Source organism: Denticeps clupeoides, chromosome 2 (genome assembly GCF_900700375.1).
Source record: "Denticeps clupeoides chromosome 2, fDenClu1.1, whole genome shotgun sequence".
In the NCBI taxonomy this organism is placed as follows: domain Eukaryota; kingdom Metazoa; phylum Chordata; class Actinopteri; order Clupeiformes; family Denticipitidae; genus Denticeps; species Denticeps clupeoides.
Genome location: NC_041708.1, coordinates 10,308,373 through 10,324,376, shown reverse-complemented (window position 1 = coordinate 10,324,376; position 16,004 = coordinate 10,308,373). Strand labels below are relative to the sequence as shown.

Here is a 16,004-nt window from a genome sequence, read left to right as displayed (position 1 = left end):
TGTTTTGCAATGCTGGGCTTTTGTATCTGTACAGTATCCATAAGCATTAACATACCACCCTCTTGTGGACTGTGTGTGAGACTCACTCACTCTGCCTTACAGAAAATAATGGCTCTGTACCTTGAGGACCCATTAAATCACTATTTTAGAGAAATACTGAGATTTACTTCCATTAAAAAAATCATCCAAGATTACATATACATTCAGTGCATAAGTGTATGTATTATTATCTTTTGTCATGGTTAGGACCCAATGGACGGCCACCCAAAAGCAGTCAGCGTGGGTCATAAATTCTAGCCACCATCTTGGATCCCCGACCACTCAACATTCGTGGTCTAATTCCCAAAATAGCTGCTGCTATTCTACTCACCTGAATCCTGAAAAGCAGACTTTGCCTTTTTCGACTTAACCCTTCAGATCGCACCAGCCTGTACCTTTGTCTGAATCTCTTGTATCCAACCTCCGCCTGAATCTGGACTACCCACCTGGATTACCATCTTGACAATGCCTGCCGACTGCCTGAAACTGATGATGCAACTGAACACTCGCCTGTCTGCACAGACAGTGGATTAGATTCTGCAATACTGGACCTAACTACTAATGATGTCCACCTTCTTCAACCAAACCACAGCGGTAAGGCATCTTGAATGCTCCATATGACTCTGTGTGCTCCACACCAAAAAGAGTGTTGCCGCCACCTCTCCATTCTTGTCCTGGACCTGGTCTTCAGTTGTCCCAACCTTTCTTTCACTCCACTTTATGTCCTTCACCCTCACTCGACCTATTGGATCCAAAACAGACCACCATTCATCATTCATTCGACTTTTGCTCTGTCTCACATTCATCTGTATCTTTCTTCACTCTTTCACATCTTTCAACTCAACTTCAGACTCATTCTTCTCCTTACCACTGGAAACAGCCACTAACACTTACCTCTCCTCACTTTCCTTTTCTATGGGTCATCTCTGTCTTCTACCTTCCAAGCCCAAAAGGACTTAACCGCCTGCTCCCAGGCTATCTGAGATGTTGCACAGCAGTTGGAAGGAACTAACTCCTCCCTGCTCAATCATCGATTTCCACCGAAGATTGCCAGCTTCACATAGAGCCAGACATTCTCCACCACCACTCCTACTCTACCCTCTGAAGACTCGCCAACTGCCCTAGAACAATTTTCAAAACTCACACTTAATCATCCAGATCATATCTATAGGCAATCTAACCACCTGTCCACTGGATACAACCCCCTCCACAATACTCCAGACAATCTCTCTTGACCTTATCCCCTTTGTTTCTTACATCTTAAATGGTTCATGTACCATTCATCTTTAAAACAGCCAGGGTTCTTCCAAACCTAAAGAAACCCGCCTCTGATCCTGCAGACATCAACAACTACAGAACTGTGTCTCTTCTCTCATTTCTTTTGAGCACTCATTGAGCACTGTGTCTACAATCAGCTATCACTTCATCTGTCTCAGAACAACCTCCTAGATCCCATCCAGTCTGGTTATCCTGCAGTTAGCCACAAGACTCTCCTATCCATCTTGAAGAGACTTGGGGCTCAGCATTGAAATGGTTTGCTTTCTATCTTGATGAGAGGTCTTAAGTGACTTGGAAAGGATCCACATCTGCTTCATGCAGACTCTACACTGGTATCCCTCATGGCTCAGTACTCTGTCCTCTCCTTTTCTCTTTCTACACGAGATCACTTGGTGAGGTCATTTCATCACATTTCCTACCACTGCTATGATGAAACTCCTGAGATATACATGCAGATATACATACATATACATACATTCTAAAATCTCTGCATGTCTAACTGACATTTCATCTTGAATGGCAGCTCATCATCTAAAACTCAATCCCACCAAACAGAATTAATATTCATCTCAGCAGATTATTCACCTCATCAGGATCTTGCTATCTACCTGAACAATGCACAGAACTCCCCTTCTACAAATGCACACAACCTTGGAGTAACTATAGAGCACCAACTCACCCTCTCAACTCACATCACCTTGTCTACAATATCAGCCCTTATCTTTCAATGCAAGACACCTAGATACTTTTTAAGTCTCTAGTAGTCTCACGACTGGATTATTGTAACTCCCTTCTAGCAGGTCTACCACTGAATGCCAACCGGTCTCTACAACTAATACAGAATGCAGCATGACTGGTTTTCAACATTCCAAATTTTTTCACACCACCCCACTGATCACCCTCACATCATCCATCAATCACCACATGGCAGAACAGAATCAGGAGAACGCAAGCCAGAACACCTCTTACTCAGTGGGAACACCAAAGTAGGAGGGCTTCTATATTTACTGTGGCCTGGGAAACCATATAAGCACACCATTTCAGACCAGAACAGCGCACCCAATGAATAGTCAGAAAACCACAAAACTTGCCAGAGGCCCAGAGCCCCCTGGTGAGCCCACAGAAGCCTGTTAGCTCCACCAACCCACTGCAGGCTGCCCATTCTGCTCACATGGGTCACATATCAGACCTCTTCATCGTGAAGATGGTGCCTCTAGTCTGGGTGTGGGGGCCATGTTGTCCCAGTGGACACCCCAGGAACCAAAGTTTCACCCATGTGCATTCTTCTGGACTATATCACATCATCCATCAACTGCCACATGTCAGAACTGAACCAGGAGAATGCAAGCCTGAACACCTCTGACCGCAGCTGGAGGGCTTCTGTATCTACTGTGGCCTGGGAAACCATTTCAGCACACCATTTCAGATCAGAAGGGTGCACCCAACGATCAGTCAGAAAACCACAACACTTGCCAGAGGCCCAGAGCCCCCTGGTGAGCCCACACAAGCCTGTTACCCACTGCATTCTGTCCATACTGCTCACATGGGTCACCCATGAGACCTGTGACCAGCTGGATGCTTTGATCATAAACCGCACCCTTTGATTGATTCTGGGGCGGCCATGAACCTGATGGATCAGGACCTGGCCACCCACCAACCCCTGTCAGTCATTCACTGCAACCCCCATGAGCAGTCATGGATTTGGATGGCTGCCCCATGGCGTCTAGAAATGTTTTCTCCCGAACTGCCCCTCTTTTCTTTACCATTGGCAACATCCGTGAAAAGACCATCCAATTCTACATCACCACACCAGGCCTGGACCTCAGAGCAGTTCCTCTGACCTTGCAGCATCACCATAAACCTGCTGCTGGGCACTAATCCCCACAGGGGCATGTGTTATCTCTGTCCAAACTCAAATGAATTGTCATGGAAGAGTAAGTGCAGGCATCCTTGGCCAGTGGCATAATTCACCTCTCCACCTACCCTGCGGTGGCACCCTTTTTCTTAATGGGGAGAAAGGACAGATGACTCAGGCTGTGCATAGACTACAGGCACCTCAACAATATCCCCCATAATAACCGCAACCCCCTCCCCCTGCTGAACATGCCATTTGAGTCTCTGGCAGAAACACACATCTTCACAAAGCTTGACCTGAGGAGCACCTACCACCTGGTCCACCTGGTTCTGCCACCTTCCAAGCTCTTGTAAATTACATGCCGCAAGACATGCTAAACACTTTCACCTTCAAATACCTGCTCACCGTGAAGATGGTGCCTTCAGTATTTGGGTGGGGGCCGTGTTGCCCCAGTGGACACCCCAGCAACCAAAGTTCCACCAATGTACATTCTCTTGACTATTATCCTAGAGGTGCAGGCCCATTCTTCACCAGGATCTCCTACCAGCCAACTCCTGGAATACCAAGGCTAGTGCCATCTCAAGACAAAACACCCCTGAAGAAGAGACAACAGCACCAAACCAATCAATCTTGAAACCCTCAACATCGCACATGGGTGGGACCTGTTACGGGACATCATCAGTTGATGACTGCTTTTGGGTTCCCCACCATGACATCCTGGATGCAGCAGGGTCATCGTGGTTTGTACGTTCTGGCCGCCATCTTGAATCTATGCCCGCTTGACATGGTCTTACTCCCAGTGCTGCTGCGAGCTATTCTACTTGCCTGAAACCTGAAAAATGCTCATTAACAACCTATGCCTGAATCTGGATTACCCACCTCTGTACCATCTTGAACTCTGACAATTCCTTCCAACCACTTGAAATTTACGACACAGCTGGATGCTCCCCTGTCTGCACCAATGCTGGAAGAAACACCAGAATTATCTGCTCAAGCCGGCTACCTTCTTTTACCAAACCACCACGGTAAGGCATATCCTCCCATGCCTCTGTGTGCTACCAAACATGGAGCATTTATAATTAACATTTTAATGTGTGAATTCTAATTGACTACAACAACACTTTTATTTCTTATATAGCCCATAATCACATACAGTATTTTTCAATGGGCTTTGACAGGCCCTACTGTTGACAGTTATACTTTTAAACATATTTCTATTCTTAACATATTCTTAACATATTCTTATTCTTTTAGCATTAAAGAAGTTCATAAAATTGTCGCTACTATGATTATATCGAGTGATAGAATCCATGTTTGTCTTATTCCTAGTTAGGTTGGCTACAGTATTAAACAGGTATCTATGTGCCCTCTTGGAGTTAAGGGGGCTCTCCTTCCATGCTATTAGGAATACGGTTGATTTACACTACTCACAATAAGTTAGGGATAATGTTATTTATATGAGTGCTTTTCCTATTTTCTCTGAATTTTAATGAAATTAGTAAAAGTTCCCTTTGATATTACTAATAATGTATGAGAAGAAACACCATTTTCATTAGTTTATTATTTATTACCCCAAAAATTTGGGGATAGTCCCAAATAACAAAAATTGACAATGTCAGTAGCGGGTGTTTCCACCATTTGCCACAATGTTTGACAGCGACGTCTTACGCTTATAAGCCCATGATATTGTTCCATAGCAATGCGATCCACTCTTCCACAAGTGATACATGCAGTTCTGCCAGGTCACGTGGGGGTGGGGTACGATCATTCAGTCTCTGCTTCAACTGGTTTCAGATGTGCTCTATGGGGTTCAGGTTAGCCATACTATATGAGGCAGTCCAACTTCCTGAAGTCGGGCTGTGACAATTCTGCCACGATGTGGTGAAGTATTATAATCCATGAACAGAAAGTTTGGGGTGTGCTGGCGAAAATTAGGTGTGTCTATCACCCCAATACAATTGCCTCCATATCCCGAAAATGTCTGAAGTGAAACAAACATAGGATCTATGACATCCACCAAGTCTCTCACAATATCCCTAACTTGTGAGTAGTGTACTTCGCCATTTATGTTCTAATTTCTGGGCGGTGGCATCATTATACCAAGGTATTAAATATTAAATTGTCTCTGACTATTTTCCTTTTGAGGGGAGCAATATTATTAACGTAGTACACAGTGTAAATTCTAGACATTTGGTCGCTTGGTCGAGTTCAGTGGGGTCTGGGGGTATGTCGATCAGCTGTGATAAATCTGGTAGAGCGTTAATAAACCTCTGCACTGTACTTGATGTACTGTATATGTCCGTTTGTCTCTACAGTGCGAGGAGTTGATTTTATTGTGTCTAAGACATATTTTAAAATTAATAAAGAAATGATCAAAGATTCTCATCTTGCAGAATAGTGACTATGTCTATATGTCTATATTTAAACCGAAGGTCAGTACAAGATCGACCGTGTGACCACCTTCAGTTTGTCTTATTATATTCTGTTTAACTCTGAATCTAGTATAGGGAGGAATGCTGTTCTCAGAGAGTTTTCACATTTTTTACGGTGTATGTTAATGTCGCCAACAATACAGATTCAACCAGTTTAGGAACAAAGTCTGTAAATGCACTAAGAAACTACGGTCCAGAGGATCTATAAATAATAATTCATTTATGTTTATATAATTTTTTGAGACTACATAGGTTATGTTTGTATAGAGAATCTCAGAAGAAATAAATCCATGTCCAGGTTTATGTGTAATACTGAGGTTATCATTATAAATGACTGCAACGCTACCTCCTCTTCCAATTAAGCGAGGTTGGTGTACATAGCTGTACCCAGGATGGACTAATTTAATGCTACAAATTAATTTTGGTTTAACCAAGTTTCGGTCACAGTACATCAAACCCTTGATCTGTTATAATTTTCTTAACAATGAGCGCTTCAGGTGTGAGAGATCTAACATTTAATAATCCTATTCTTATATCGGAGGTGCTGGTGGTATGTTCAGTAGGAATGATAGTAACGGGTAATAAGTTGCTAGAACATACACCCCATCCAGCCCGGGGAACAGACACAGCGTCAGCATATTTATTTGTTTTATTAGTAATCTTCCTGTTTCTTGTAAGAGCTTTTGTTTTATATGAGAAAGGTAAAGACACAGTGTCAATAGTGTATTTCCAACTGACGTAGCCAGACAGCAGTTATTGGAGACGTGAATTACTTTACTAGAATATCTATGGTTAATGATATTGTCATGACCCGGACCGGCAGGGGTGACTCCGGATCCGTAGTTCGGACCAGAGTTTCATGTTCATCTCATGTAATGTTCCCTGATCGTGTTCACCTGGTGTATATTTATATAATTGTATATAACTATCCTGTTCGTGCCTGTTCGCGGTCGGGTCATTGTGCGTGTAGATGTTCCCCTGTCTTGTGAAGTTTGTATTAAACCCCTGTCCTGTGAAATCGTGCGAATGCGTCCTCCTTCACCGCCATGTCCAGCCCACCTATGACAGAATGACCCGACCATGTGGACGCAGCCGATCGACGCCGCGCTGAGATCCAGGGAGCCGTGGTTGGTCGGGAGGACGTCTGCTCCACAGTTCCATGTCCAAAGGTTCCATGTATGGACGTCCCCTGATGCCGCCGTCTCGTCCGGATTCCAGCGACACAGCTCCGGTAATCGCCAGTGCCCTGCCCAAGATCCAGTCCATGTTTTTAAAGTTCCTCAAGCGTGACAGACTCTCGGCGGCCTATGAAAGCTATCGTGGGGTCGAGAGGATCTGTCACGCTGTCCATGTTCCCCCTGGCGATTCCAGAGGCAGGGAGTACCGACGAATCCGTGCGACCAGACCTCTATGGCCTACGAAAGCTACCGTGGGGTCGAGGAGACCGGTCGCGCAGTTCAGGTGCTCCCGGCATTAACCGAGACGAGGGAGGCGGCGAACTTTCCAGCGGGGCGTGCCAGAGACTGACCGGAGGGACAGGTACCTGCAGACAGTATGCCGGTCCCCCACGGACAAGCCTTGCTTTGGCCAGGGCCTGACGCCGCCAGTGAAGGACAGCCGCCACTCGTCCTTATGGACTTCCTCCCCCCTTTCATGGACCGTTTTGTGTGGCACTCTCAGAGGTAGTGCCTTTGAGGGGGGAGTACTGTCCTGATCCGGACCGGCAGGGGTTCGGAGTTCGGACCTGACGTTCGTCTCGTGTAATGTTCCCTGATCGTGTTCACTTGTTGTCTATTTATTTAAATGTATAAAACTATCCTGTTTGTGTCTGTTCGCCGTCGGGCCATTGTGCGCGTTCATGTTCCCTTGTCTCGTGTAGTCTGTATTAAACCCCTGTCCTGTGAAATCGTGCGAATGCGTCTTTCATCGCCATGTCCAGCCCACCCGTGACAGATATGACCCTCCTTTTAAAGCATCCAGTTTGCTATTCTAACTTAATCAGCATGACAGAATGATCTCCAGCCTTGTGCTCACCAACTTTCATTTTAAAGAGTGTTAACAAGAGGATCACTGAAATGATCTAAAGATTCTGAAGTAAATTGCCATAATAAAAACAGAAGCATCAAACTTTGTGAAAACTGATCAGTTTAGAAAAATTCTGATAAATTTAAACAAATAGTTTCAAATTTCTTGTAGCATGTTGCTCAGCTGGAAATTGATTCCATGGTCCACCAATATTATATAGAAAGCTCCCATTTGCAAAGCAAACGAAGTGCATTATAAAATGTCCAGATGTAATCTAATCACACTCTCCCGCTCTGGAGAGAGAAAGTCAGGTTTAGTTGAAGTAAACCTGCTGGGGGGCAGGTTAGCTTCACGGAGTGTGCTGTCATAGCATTTTCATGAACTCAGTGTATACTTACTGTGAGTTTTCACTAAACCTGCTTTCTGAAACAGGGCCCGTGTGTTGCAATGATTTTGGTTACATCCTTGAAGGTACTGCTATATACTGTATGTCTTGATATTAGTGACATGTAATTCCTGTCTGACACCAAGTAAAACATTGGCTGATGACTCTAATACCAGTATTTTGAAAATAGTATTTGTTTTAGTGCCACTATTGTCATATTACCATGATTTACAGCTGTGTGAAATCTACCATGCTACATTGTTTGGTTTTAAATAATTTTTATTACACAAGAAATACTCCAATACTACAGTAACAACAGTTTTCCAATCACATTGGTATTTTTAAAAGTGACATGCATCATATATTTTTACTGTATAATTTGTATACATTTAATTGGTTCTCCTACCAACGTGGATTTGAGGGGGATGACAGTAACCTCCAAACCAACATGCGGTCCTCATAAAAGATCCAGTCAACTTGGTGCCAGATAAACCTATAAAGTAAATGAATACTGACTTTTTTTTACCTAAATGCGTCACACACACGCAAACGGAAATCCATATCCGACGCTGCCAAAGGACTGTATTTCGATCAGTAAAATGAAAAACATTCTGGGTTCAGGGCCGATAGTCTTTGTTACAGGCCTGTGTCATCATACTGAGCCTTGGCTTCAAAGCCAAAGTCCTTCAGGAAGCGCTAGTGCCGGCAGTGCAGACGAAACTTCATTTGAAGTCCTTCCTCAGCTTTGTTTTGTCCCCAAACGCACAAAAACATTCTGCTCATACGATGCGGACGTAGGACATCCGTCAGTGTAAATTATACATTTGATGACCTCACATGCCCTGTGTGCTTCAATCACATTTGGTCCTAGGCAGTGCTTCTCAATTATTTTCTGTTATACCCCCCCTAGGAAGACGTAAACATTTTGCATATGATAGACATGACCGTGATCGCGCTATGCATGCACATTACCAAGGGATTTACCATTCTCATAGGGTGATATGTTAAAAGACCGGTTCGTTCACTCCACTTCATATATACAGTGTGCTCTTGTTCTGTGCAAAAAAAACCCTATTCCTTGCGGCAAAAAAACTACCCCCTATTTGAGAAGTGCTGGTCCAAGAGAACAATGAAAACTGAGTGCAATAGAGAAAGCTTTGAAGGCCATGAACCCAAACACATTCAAACATGCAACAAACTGACAACACAGTGCTGTCTGAATCTTTCAGATGCAGCTCACCTCGTCTTTTTATTGCTATCAACCTGAATTTGACACTACCCTCCCATTCAAGCGCTGTGTTTAAAAAGCATTACTTGGCACCTCATCTCACCTAATCCCCACTTTTAAGCTACGGTTTAGTATGCCCGGCGCTATTTTTACATCTACTATACGGTGGGGTTGAGATTAGCGGGGATTATCCATTTTGTTAGCTAAATGCAGCCCGCTGCTGGGTGGAAAAAATGGCTTGGAAGCTGTGCCAGTGTTGCTTGAAACTGGGGAGGGAGTGCAGGTTAAGGAAATAGAAATGCATTAACAGCTTTTCTGCGGCTGTTGTTTCAATAGTAAATAATTATTCTTGTGAATTAGGTATAGAGAGAACAGCACAGTAAGTGGTGATTAAGGGAGCCACAGGGGAGATCTGAGGTAGTGAATTAGGGGATGAAAGTGTTAAATAATGTATGTGAGAGGTTTGAGCCTGCACTGCTACTGCTGACTGGTGAAACCGGAGCACCTCATAAAGAATGAGTAGGCGTCTTGTGAATTGAGTGGTGTTTCCGTCACCGAAAGTCTGAATTTTTAACTATTTCAATATGAATAAATCACATTTTTTCACCACTCCCAGAATTTATGTGCCATTGGAAGGGCTCATCATGCATGAGGCTTGAGAATTCAATGAAACAAAAAGCAGGGTTTAATAGAGTTAACAGGCTCATTTAAAGAAAAATATATATAATTCAATTGTTTTGAACTTTTTTCAAGCCAAATTTAGATTTTAGTTTAAAAATGTCATTTAGCAATAGTCAATAGTTCGCAGTCTTGTCATTTACCTTAATGCTCACATTTCAAAGCGCAGGCCGCTAACTCGTAAGTCCCTATAGCTATCACTGACTTGCCCATCTTACACGGTTCACATCAGAGAGACTTTTCCTTTTGAACCACTGTACTGATCGAGGAAAAATAGTGTTAGTACTGTTTGTTTATGTTCTGTTAAATAAGTGCTTTCACTTGGGTCCTTGCCTTGCCTCCTTCCTCGTGGCGTTACAGCAGGTTATAAAAATTTTCACTTCATTTTGACTTCAGTCTATGGAAGCCATTAACTTTTAGTTCGTATTGTTTCAAACACACAAACATGCCCACACACACAGACACAGAAGTTATTTAAAAGGCTTTATTTGCAAAAGACAACTGGTTTAAAAAGTTTAATTAGCCCAATTGTTTGCAGTCAATATAGAATCAGTTATATGACTGCACTAAAATCTACTGTTTGAGAGCATCAAAAGTAACATGGTAATATGAAGTGTTTTTGTTTTTTTGTTTTTTTTGTTTTTTCACAAAAATATAACTTCCTACAATCGGCACATTTCTAATGAGTATTTTAAGAACTGGAAGGTCACTGTCCTCTCAGTGTATGACACAAATCCTGCGGGGTGTCTTGCAGAGCAACGTGCACGAGAGATCTGGTCTGCTTTAAGCTGCCAAGCTATGCATCTGTGCTTCTCTTTGGCTCTGCATTTAATGCCCTTTTACCACATTTAAATGTACATTCACGTGGGATCTCCTACAGATTAAGGACCACCAGATGGTGGGGTGGTCCTGAATCTAGCCACGTTCTGTTTCCTTATATGTCTTTTCTGAAAATACTGCCATGTTACAAGTGAAAGGTAAAACACTAAACAGTCCAATATATGTGTGCTTCAGCAGTGTGTGTCTGGAATAATAAATGATGAATGAAGGAAAGGTTAAGATGAAGGAAAGAGGAAAGCACTGTTCACATTTGCAGCAGGGTTGAGGGGACCTAAATTCAAACAGTCTGACTATTTGGAGTCAGCAGGTCTGTATTTGGCACATTTGAGTTATACAATTAGAGCTGGTTAATGTGTTTGGCACAGTCTGAAGGCTGAGGGAGTCGACCTGGTGTGGTGCATCAAAAGATGGACCGGTTACAGAATGGCAACAGTTCTGTAATGCAATTATATGCTGTCTGACATACTTACTGAAAATGTTTTACGATATAATGGAATATTTCTAAATATACAAATATAGATTCAAATCAAAGATATAGTCAAATATGCATGTATATTTTATGTAAGAATTGTGAATGCATGCTATTTTTTTTCAATGAAGAATGAATAAAAATCCTGTAATAACAATGTAAATCTTTAATTGATTATGTAATGTTATTTAATGTTAATGTTAGGCATTAATGATTTTGCTTCGGTCTTTATTGAGCTTAAAAGCCATTACCGCTAGCCTACTCCCCGCCTACTTAGGATAAAGTGCTCTTCTAGTGCCATTATGCCAGATTACATGTACAAACTCTCTGTGTGGATATCGTCCAGTTCCTTTTGCCGTTATTTGAAGAACTCTTGATTACGGTACAGTGAAATTATAATCAATTTTCTTCGACTTATTGCATATTAAATTAAGTGCATCTTACGTTATTCAGTAGTTCTTGGCCAAAATAATGTGTGTGCTGTCATTGGTAATCAAACCTGTTATGAAAAACATGCTATGAATGATCACATTTTATGAAAATAAGATGTGATCGATTTACAAAAAAGCTCTGTAAACCTATAGAATGGGCAAATCTGACAATTATATATGTCACTGATATATATCATGGCTACAGAGTGGCTGTTATTTACATATTGCAGTGTAGATAATATACCTATCTGTATGTCTGTCTGTCTGTCTGTTGAATTATTTACTATTGATTCATGTCTAAGTTATAATGATCAAAACAAAAATATTAGCATTGTAATCCAGGCAAGGCCTACATGTTGGGTCAACTGCTTAATAATTTAGTTATTGATTATCACAGTTCTTTCTTGTGATGGAAGAATAAAGAGTAAGGCATACAGCTTTCTAGTGATTGGATTACTGTGACCTCCCCTAATCACCTGTCTTGAAGGAGGATGTGACAGGAAGGGCTATTAAGAAATTAACAGTCAGAGAGCCGGTCGTGGCCTCTGCTGTGCAGGAACGGGCAGATCTGCTGACCCTGCCAGATCAAGGCAGACGTTTACTGAAAGCCAAGCTCAGAAGGAAGGAGCGGTGCTCTCCATGCATAAAAGCGCATGAGATTTGCTTGATGGGGTCGGGGGGCTCTGTACTCAAGCCCCCCAGCAATCCTCAAGGCAAATGTGTCAAATGCAGCGTGACGTAAGTTCAAGTGCTGACTCTGGAGTCTTTCTGGGGTGCGCCACCTTGACTCGGTGGCTTAAGGGTGCTTTCGCTTTTTTTTTTTTTTTTTTCTCACAGAGCAATGTCTGGCAACGAGGAGCGCACGTTCATTGCCATCAAACCAGACGGCGTGCAGCGGGGTCTTGTAGGGGAGATCATCAGGCGGTTTGAGGCAAAAGGATTTAAACTTGTCGGCCTCAAACTCCTCCACGTGAGTTCACTTTTTTTATGAAGCATACGCTTTGCAGAACAGTTGTTCTATATTGTGTCTAGATCCAAGAGCCACATTTTGATGAACAAAATCAGAACAAAAAGTCAATGAAGAACTTTTTGAATATTTACATTCCCGTCATGCATGCTCTTGGTACTTCAAATTATGTGTACCTACAATAATTTTATCCCATATTACATATGTTATTTTAATTTGACCTTATGGCCTTCTACATGGCCATCAGCTCAATATTGGCTTGACTGAAACCTGTGTGGCGAAGGCCATGCTTACAGCCATCTGCTATAATACGAGCAAGATAGCTGCAGTTGTTCAGAAGAAGAACTCTTTCTAATCACTCTGTGTGGCTACTGTATTTCAAAAAGAGGTCGGGCACCTATCACCTCACTCTTGACCCGGGTAAATGGCTAGTCACCTGGTAGATTAGTGTAAAATCTATTCCAAGCTTCTGTGCTTCTTATCTGGACAAGTTAGGTGACTTGATCCTCACAGAGTTGCTGCAGGTCCAATAAAGCCCTTCTAGGTCATCTGAAGTGCACCTTAACCCAGTGGCTCTGGTTCACAGTGTATTTATGCATATGATATTATGTTTACAAAAAACGCCATGCAGAAGGTTTATGCATAGTTTTTCAATATTATTGCGTATTGCAGTCACACAGCATTATTACGCATGTAGATGCAGTAGACCTGATCTTCAGTGAATGGGTTTTGATGGCTTGCTTGAATTATGCTGCATTACCTGGTTACCATCTGGGTGTTTAGAGGAATTGGTCCTACAGAGACTTCTTTTGAACAGGGCTTGAAGTTTGGTGGCAGATCCCAGGCCATAATTGACACTCGTGTGGTATGGAGATGTTAGGGTTGTATTGGTAGGAGACGATCAGGATGTTTAGCCTTCAATAAATTCAGCTCTTACTTACAACCTTATGATATTATGATATTATGACCTCATGTATGTTGCAATTTAAATTGTTCGACCCTCAAGCAACCGTCTGCATTTTCAAGTATCTTTTTGTCAGGATCCAGTCTGGAAAGGGATACACTTGAATCCGGGATTCGGACCGGAGAATTATGTTCGACCTGTATTACTATTATTCCTAATTTGTTTCACCAGTATGCCTGTATAATGTTGCCCTGTTTGTGTTGGTTTGCATTCAGGTCTGTGTTGGGTGACATTACCCTTTCCAGTGTTTGTGTAATAAATCCCCTGTCTCATGATGTTCTGCGTATGTGTCCTCTTTCCCTCGCCATGTCGGACAACCGTGAAACCTTATAATATCACTAGCCTCACAACTGTCTTGTAAACATTCCTTTTCATCTTGCGGCTAGGTGCCTGTCACAAATGACTCCTGCCACTGCCACTCCATTCATTCCACTCTTTTCTTCACGTCTGTTTCACACTTACCATGGACCCAAATATGCACCCTCTCATTCACACACATGTATTCTGAGTTTTCCTCTGCCCAGTATCTTTCACCTGCACCCTACTCTTGCAACCGATCACAATTTTCTGAAAACATGCAGACATCATAGTCCATGGGGACTCCTGTCTGATCTCATCTGTCAACCTGTCCATCAACATAACAAACAAGAATGGGCTCAGAGCTGATTCTTAGGTGTAGAAACACCTCCAACTTAAACACGTCTGTCTCTCCTACTGCAGACTTCACCACTGTCATTCTACCCTTGTACATATTATTCACCACTTTTACATACTTTTCTGCAAAGCATGATTTCCTCATCCAAAACCACAGCACCCTTTCACATGCTTTCGCCAAGTCCACAGTGTAGGTCCTTCTGACCTTCTCAATCAACACCTTGAGAGCAAACACTGCATCTTTCCCAGCATGAAACTATACAGCAGATCATTGGCGCTCTTTCCCATTGCATCATGCTGTGGCTGATCAATTTTATCTGTAGTTCACTCAGCCAGTAGGGTTGCACATGTCAGTTTATTTGTTTGTGCCGGTTCCAAGCGTGGGTTAAAGGGGCACCCAGGGTAATACTCTTGTGATATCAATAGGTGGACAACCATAGAACATCCCAATTTAATCCCTAGTATAATTTAAATGTTTACTGTTTTCTCCAAAAATAATCTTGAAAATTGTTCCTTTTTTTCATCTGTGTGAGCTGCTCCTTTATCATAAAAAGGGCAAAAAACTGTGAGAAAATGATCTCTTGCAGGCCCCAGAAGATGTGCTGAAGGAGCATTATGCTGACCTGAAGGACCGGCCTTTCTTCCCAGGGCTTGTCAGCTACATGCGCTCTGGTCCTATCGTTGCCATGGTAACACCGCTTTTTTAAGTCACCTGTCTGACTGGACCATGTTTCGGATAAATAAAACCTCACAGTTCTGTTCTTTTTTTTTTTTAAAATGTGTTTGCCAGGTTTGGGAAGGTTTAAATGTGATAAAGACTGGTCGTGTGATGTTAGGGGAGACAAATCCTGCTGACTCAAAGCCGGGAACCATCCGTGGGGACTTCTGCATCCAAGTTGGCAGGTGAACATTTATTGCTATAATTTCTCCAAAGCCTTTGAACACATGAAGTGATCTTTTACTTTTTTTTTACTGTTTTCTGGTTACTGTTCTTTTATTGTTGAGTGTTTTCTTTACTGGGTCTCAGAACAGTAGCTCGTAGCGAACGCTGTCCATTTCTTGCCAGGAACATCATTCATGGCAGCGATGCAGTAGAAAGTGCCAACGCGGAGATCAGCCTGTGGTTTAAGCCAGAGGAGCTGGTGACCTACACTAGATGTGACCATGACTGGCTTTATTAGGCAAGGGGAGCCGAGCACTGACATCGTCGCCTTCTCCAAGTGTGTTTTTTTTATTGGTACATATTAATGTTCCTGTGTAATTATAACATTTTGCAGTCAATGTAATATACATATTGGGGTTCTTTGTAGCACTTGTTCATGTTTTCCTGTTTATGGTCACAGTATTTCTTATAAATGTTATCCTGATACAACCCTGTTGCGTATTTTGTCCTCATACTGTAATAAATAAATTTTTTTGATCCCACTTTCATTTCATACTTTCATATAATCCCAACTCAAATCAGTGTGTAAAACTGATACAATACAGTGTTCAATTACAGTGATGCAGAGGTGTGTATTCACTGTGTTCAAGTGTGAAATAAACTTTGACAAATTAATATGAATCTTGATTAAACATGGATGGGCATAAAGGTAGACAAAAGCTTTAAAAATGTCTTTCCCAAATATGTCCAGTTTACAGCAGTAAAACTGTGCATGATGTATCAATTTCACTAATTTATTTGAAAAAGTCTCAATTCTACTCATTTATTTAAAAATGTTCATAAATAACGCACATTTATATGCAAAAATTTTTTTTA

At 42.2% G+C, this 16,004-nt stretch overlaps 1 protein-coding gene across 2 annotated transcripts; it reads left to right on the top strand.

Moving 5' to 3' along the window:
* Nucleotides 1-11,482: 11,482 nt before the first annotated feature.
* Nucleotides 11,483-15,670, top strand: nme2a (NME/NM23 nucleoside diphosphate kinase 2a). 2 transcript variants are annotated; one of them, XM_028964786.1, is made up of 5 exons: nt 11,483-11,611; nt 12,498-12,630; nt 14,833-14,934; nt 15,036-15,148; nt 15,312-15,670. In XM_028964786.1, the coding sequence occupies exons 2-5, from the start codon at nt 12,502-12,504 to the stop codon at nt 15,424-15,426; spliced, it is 459 nt and encodes a 152-aa protein (XP_028820619.1). In that variant the 5' UTR covers nt 11,483-11,611; nt 12,498-12,501; the 3' UTR covers nt 15,427-15,670. The 2 variants fall into 2 exon arrangements, with proteins under 2 accessions (XP_028820619.1, XP_028820612.1); XM_028964779.1 differs by lacking the exon at nt 11,483-11,611 and adding an exon at nt 11,657-12,398.
* Nucleotides 15,671-16,004: the final 334 nt, after the last annotated feature.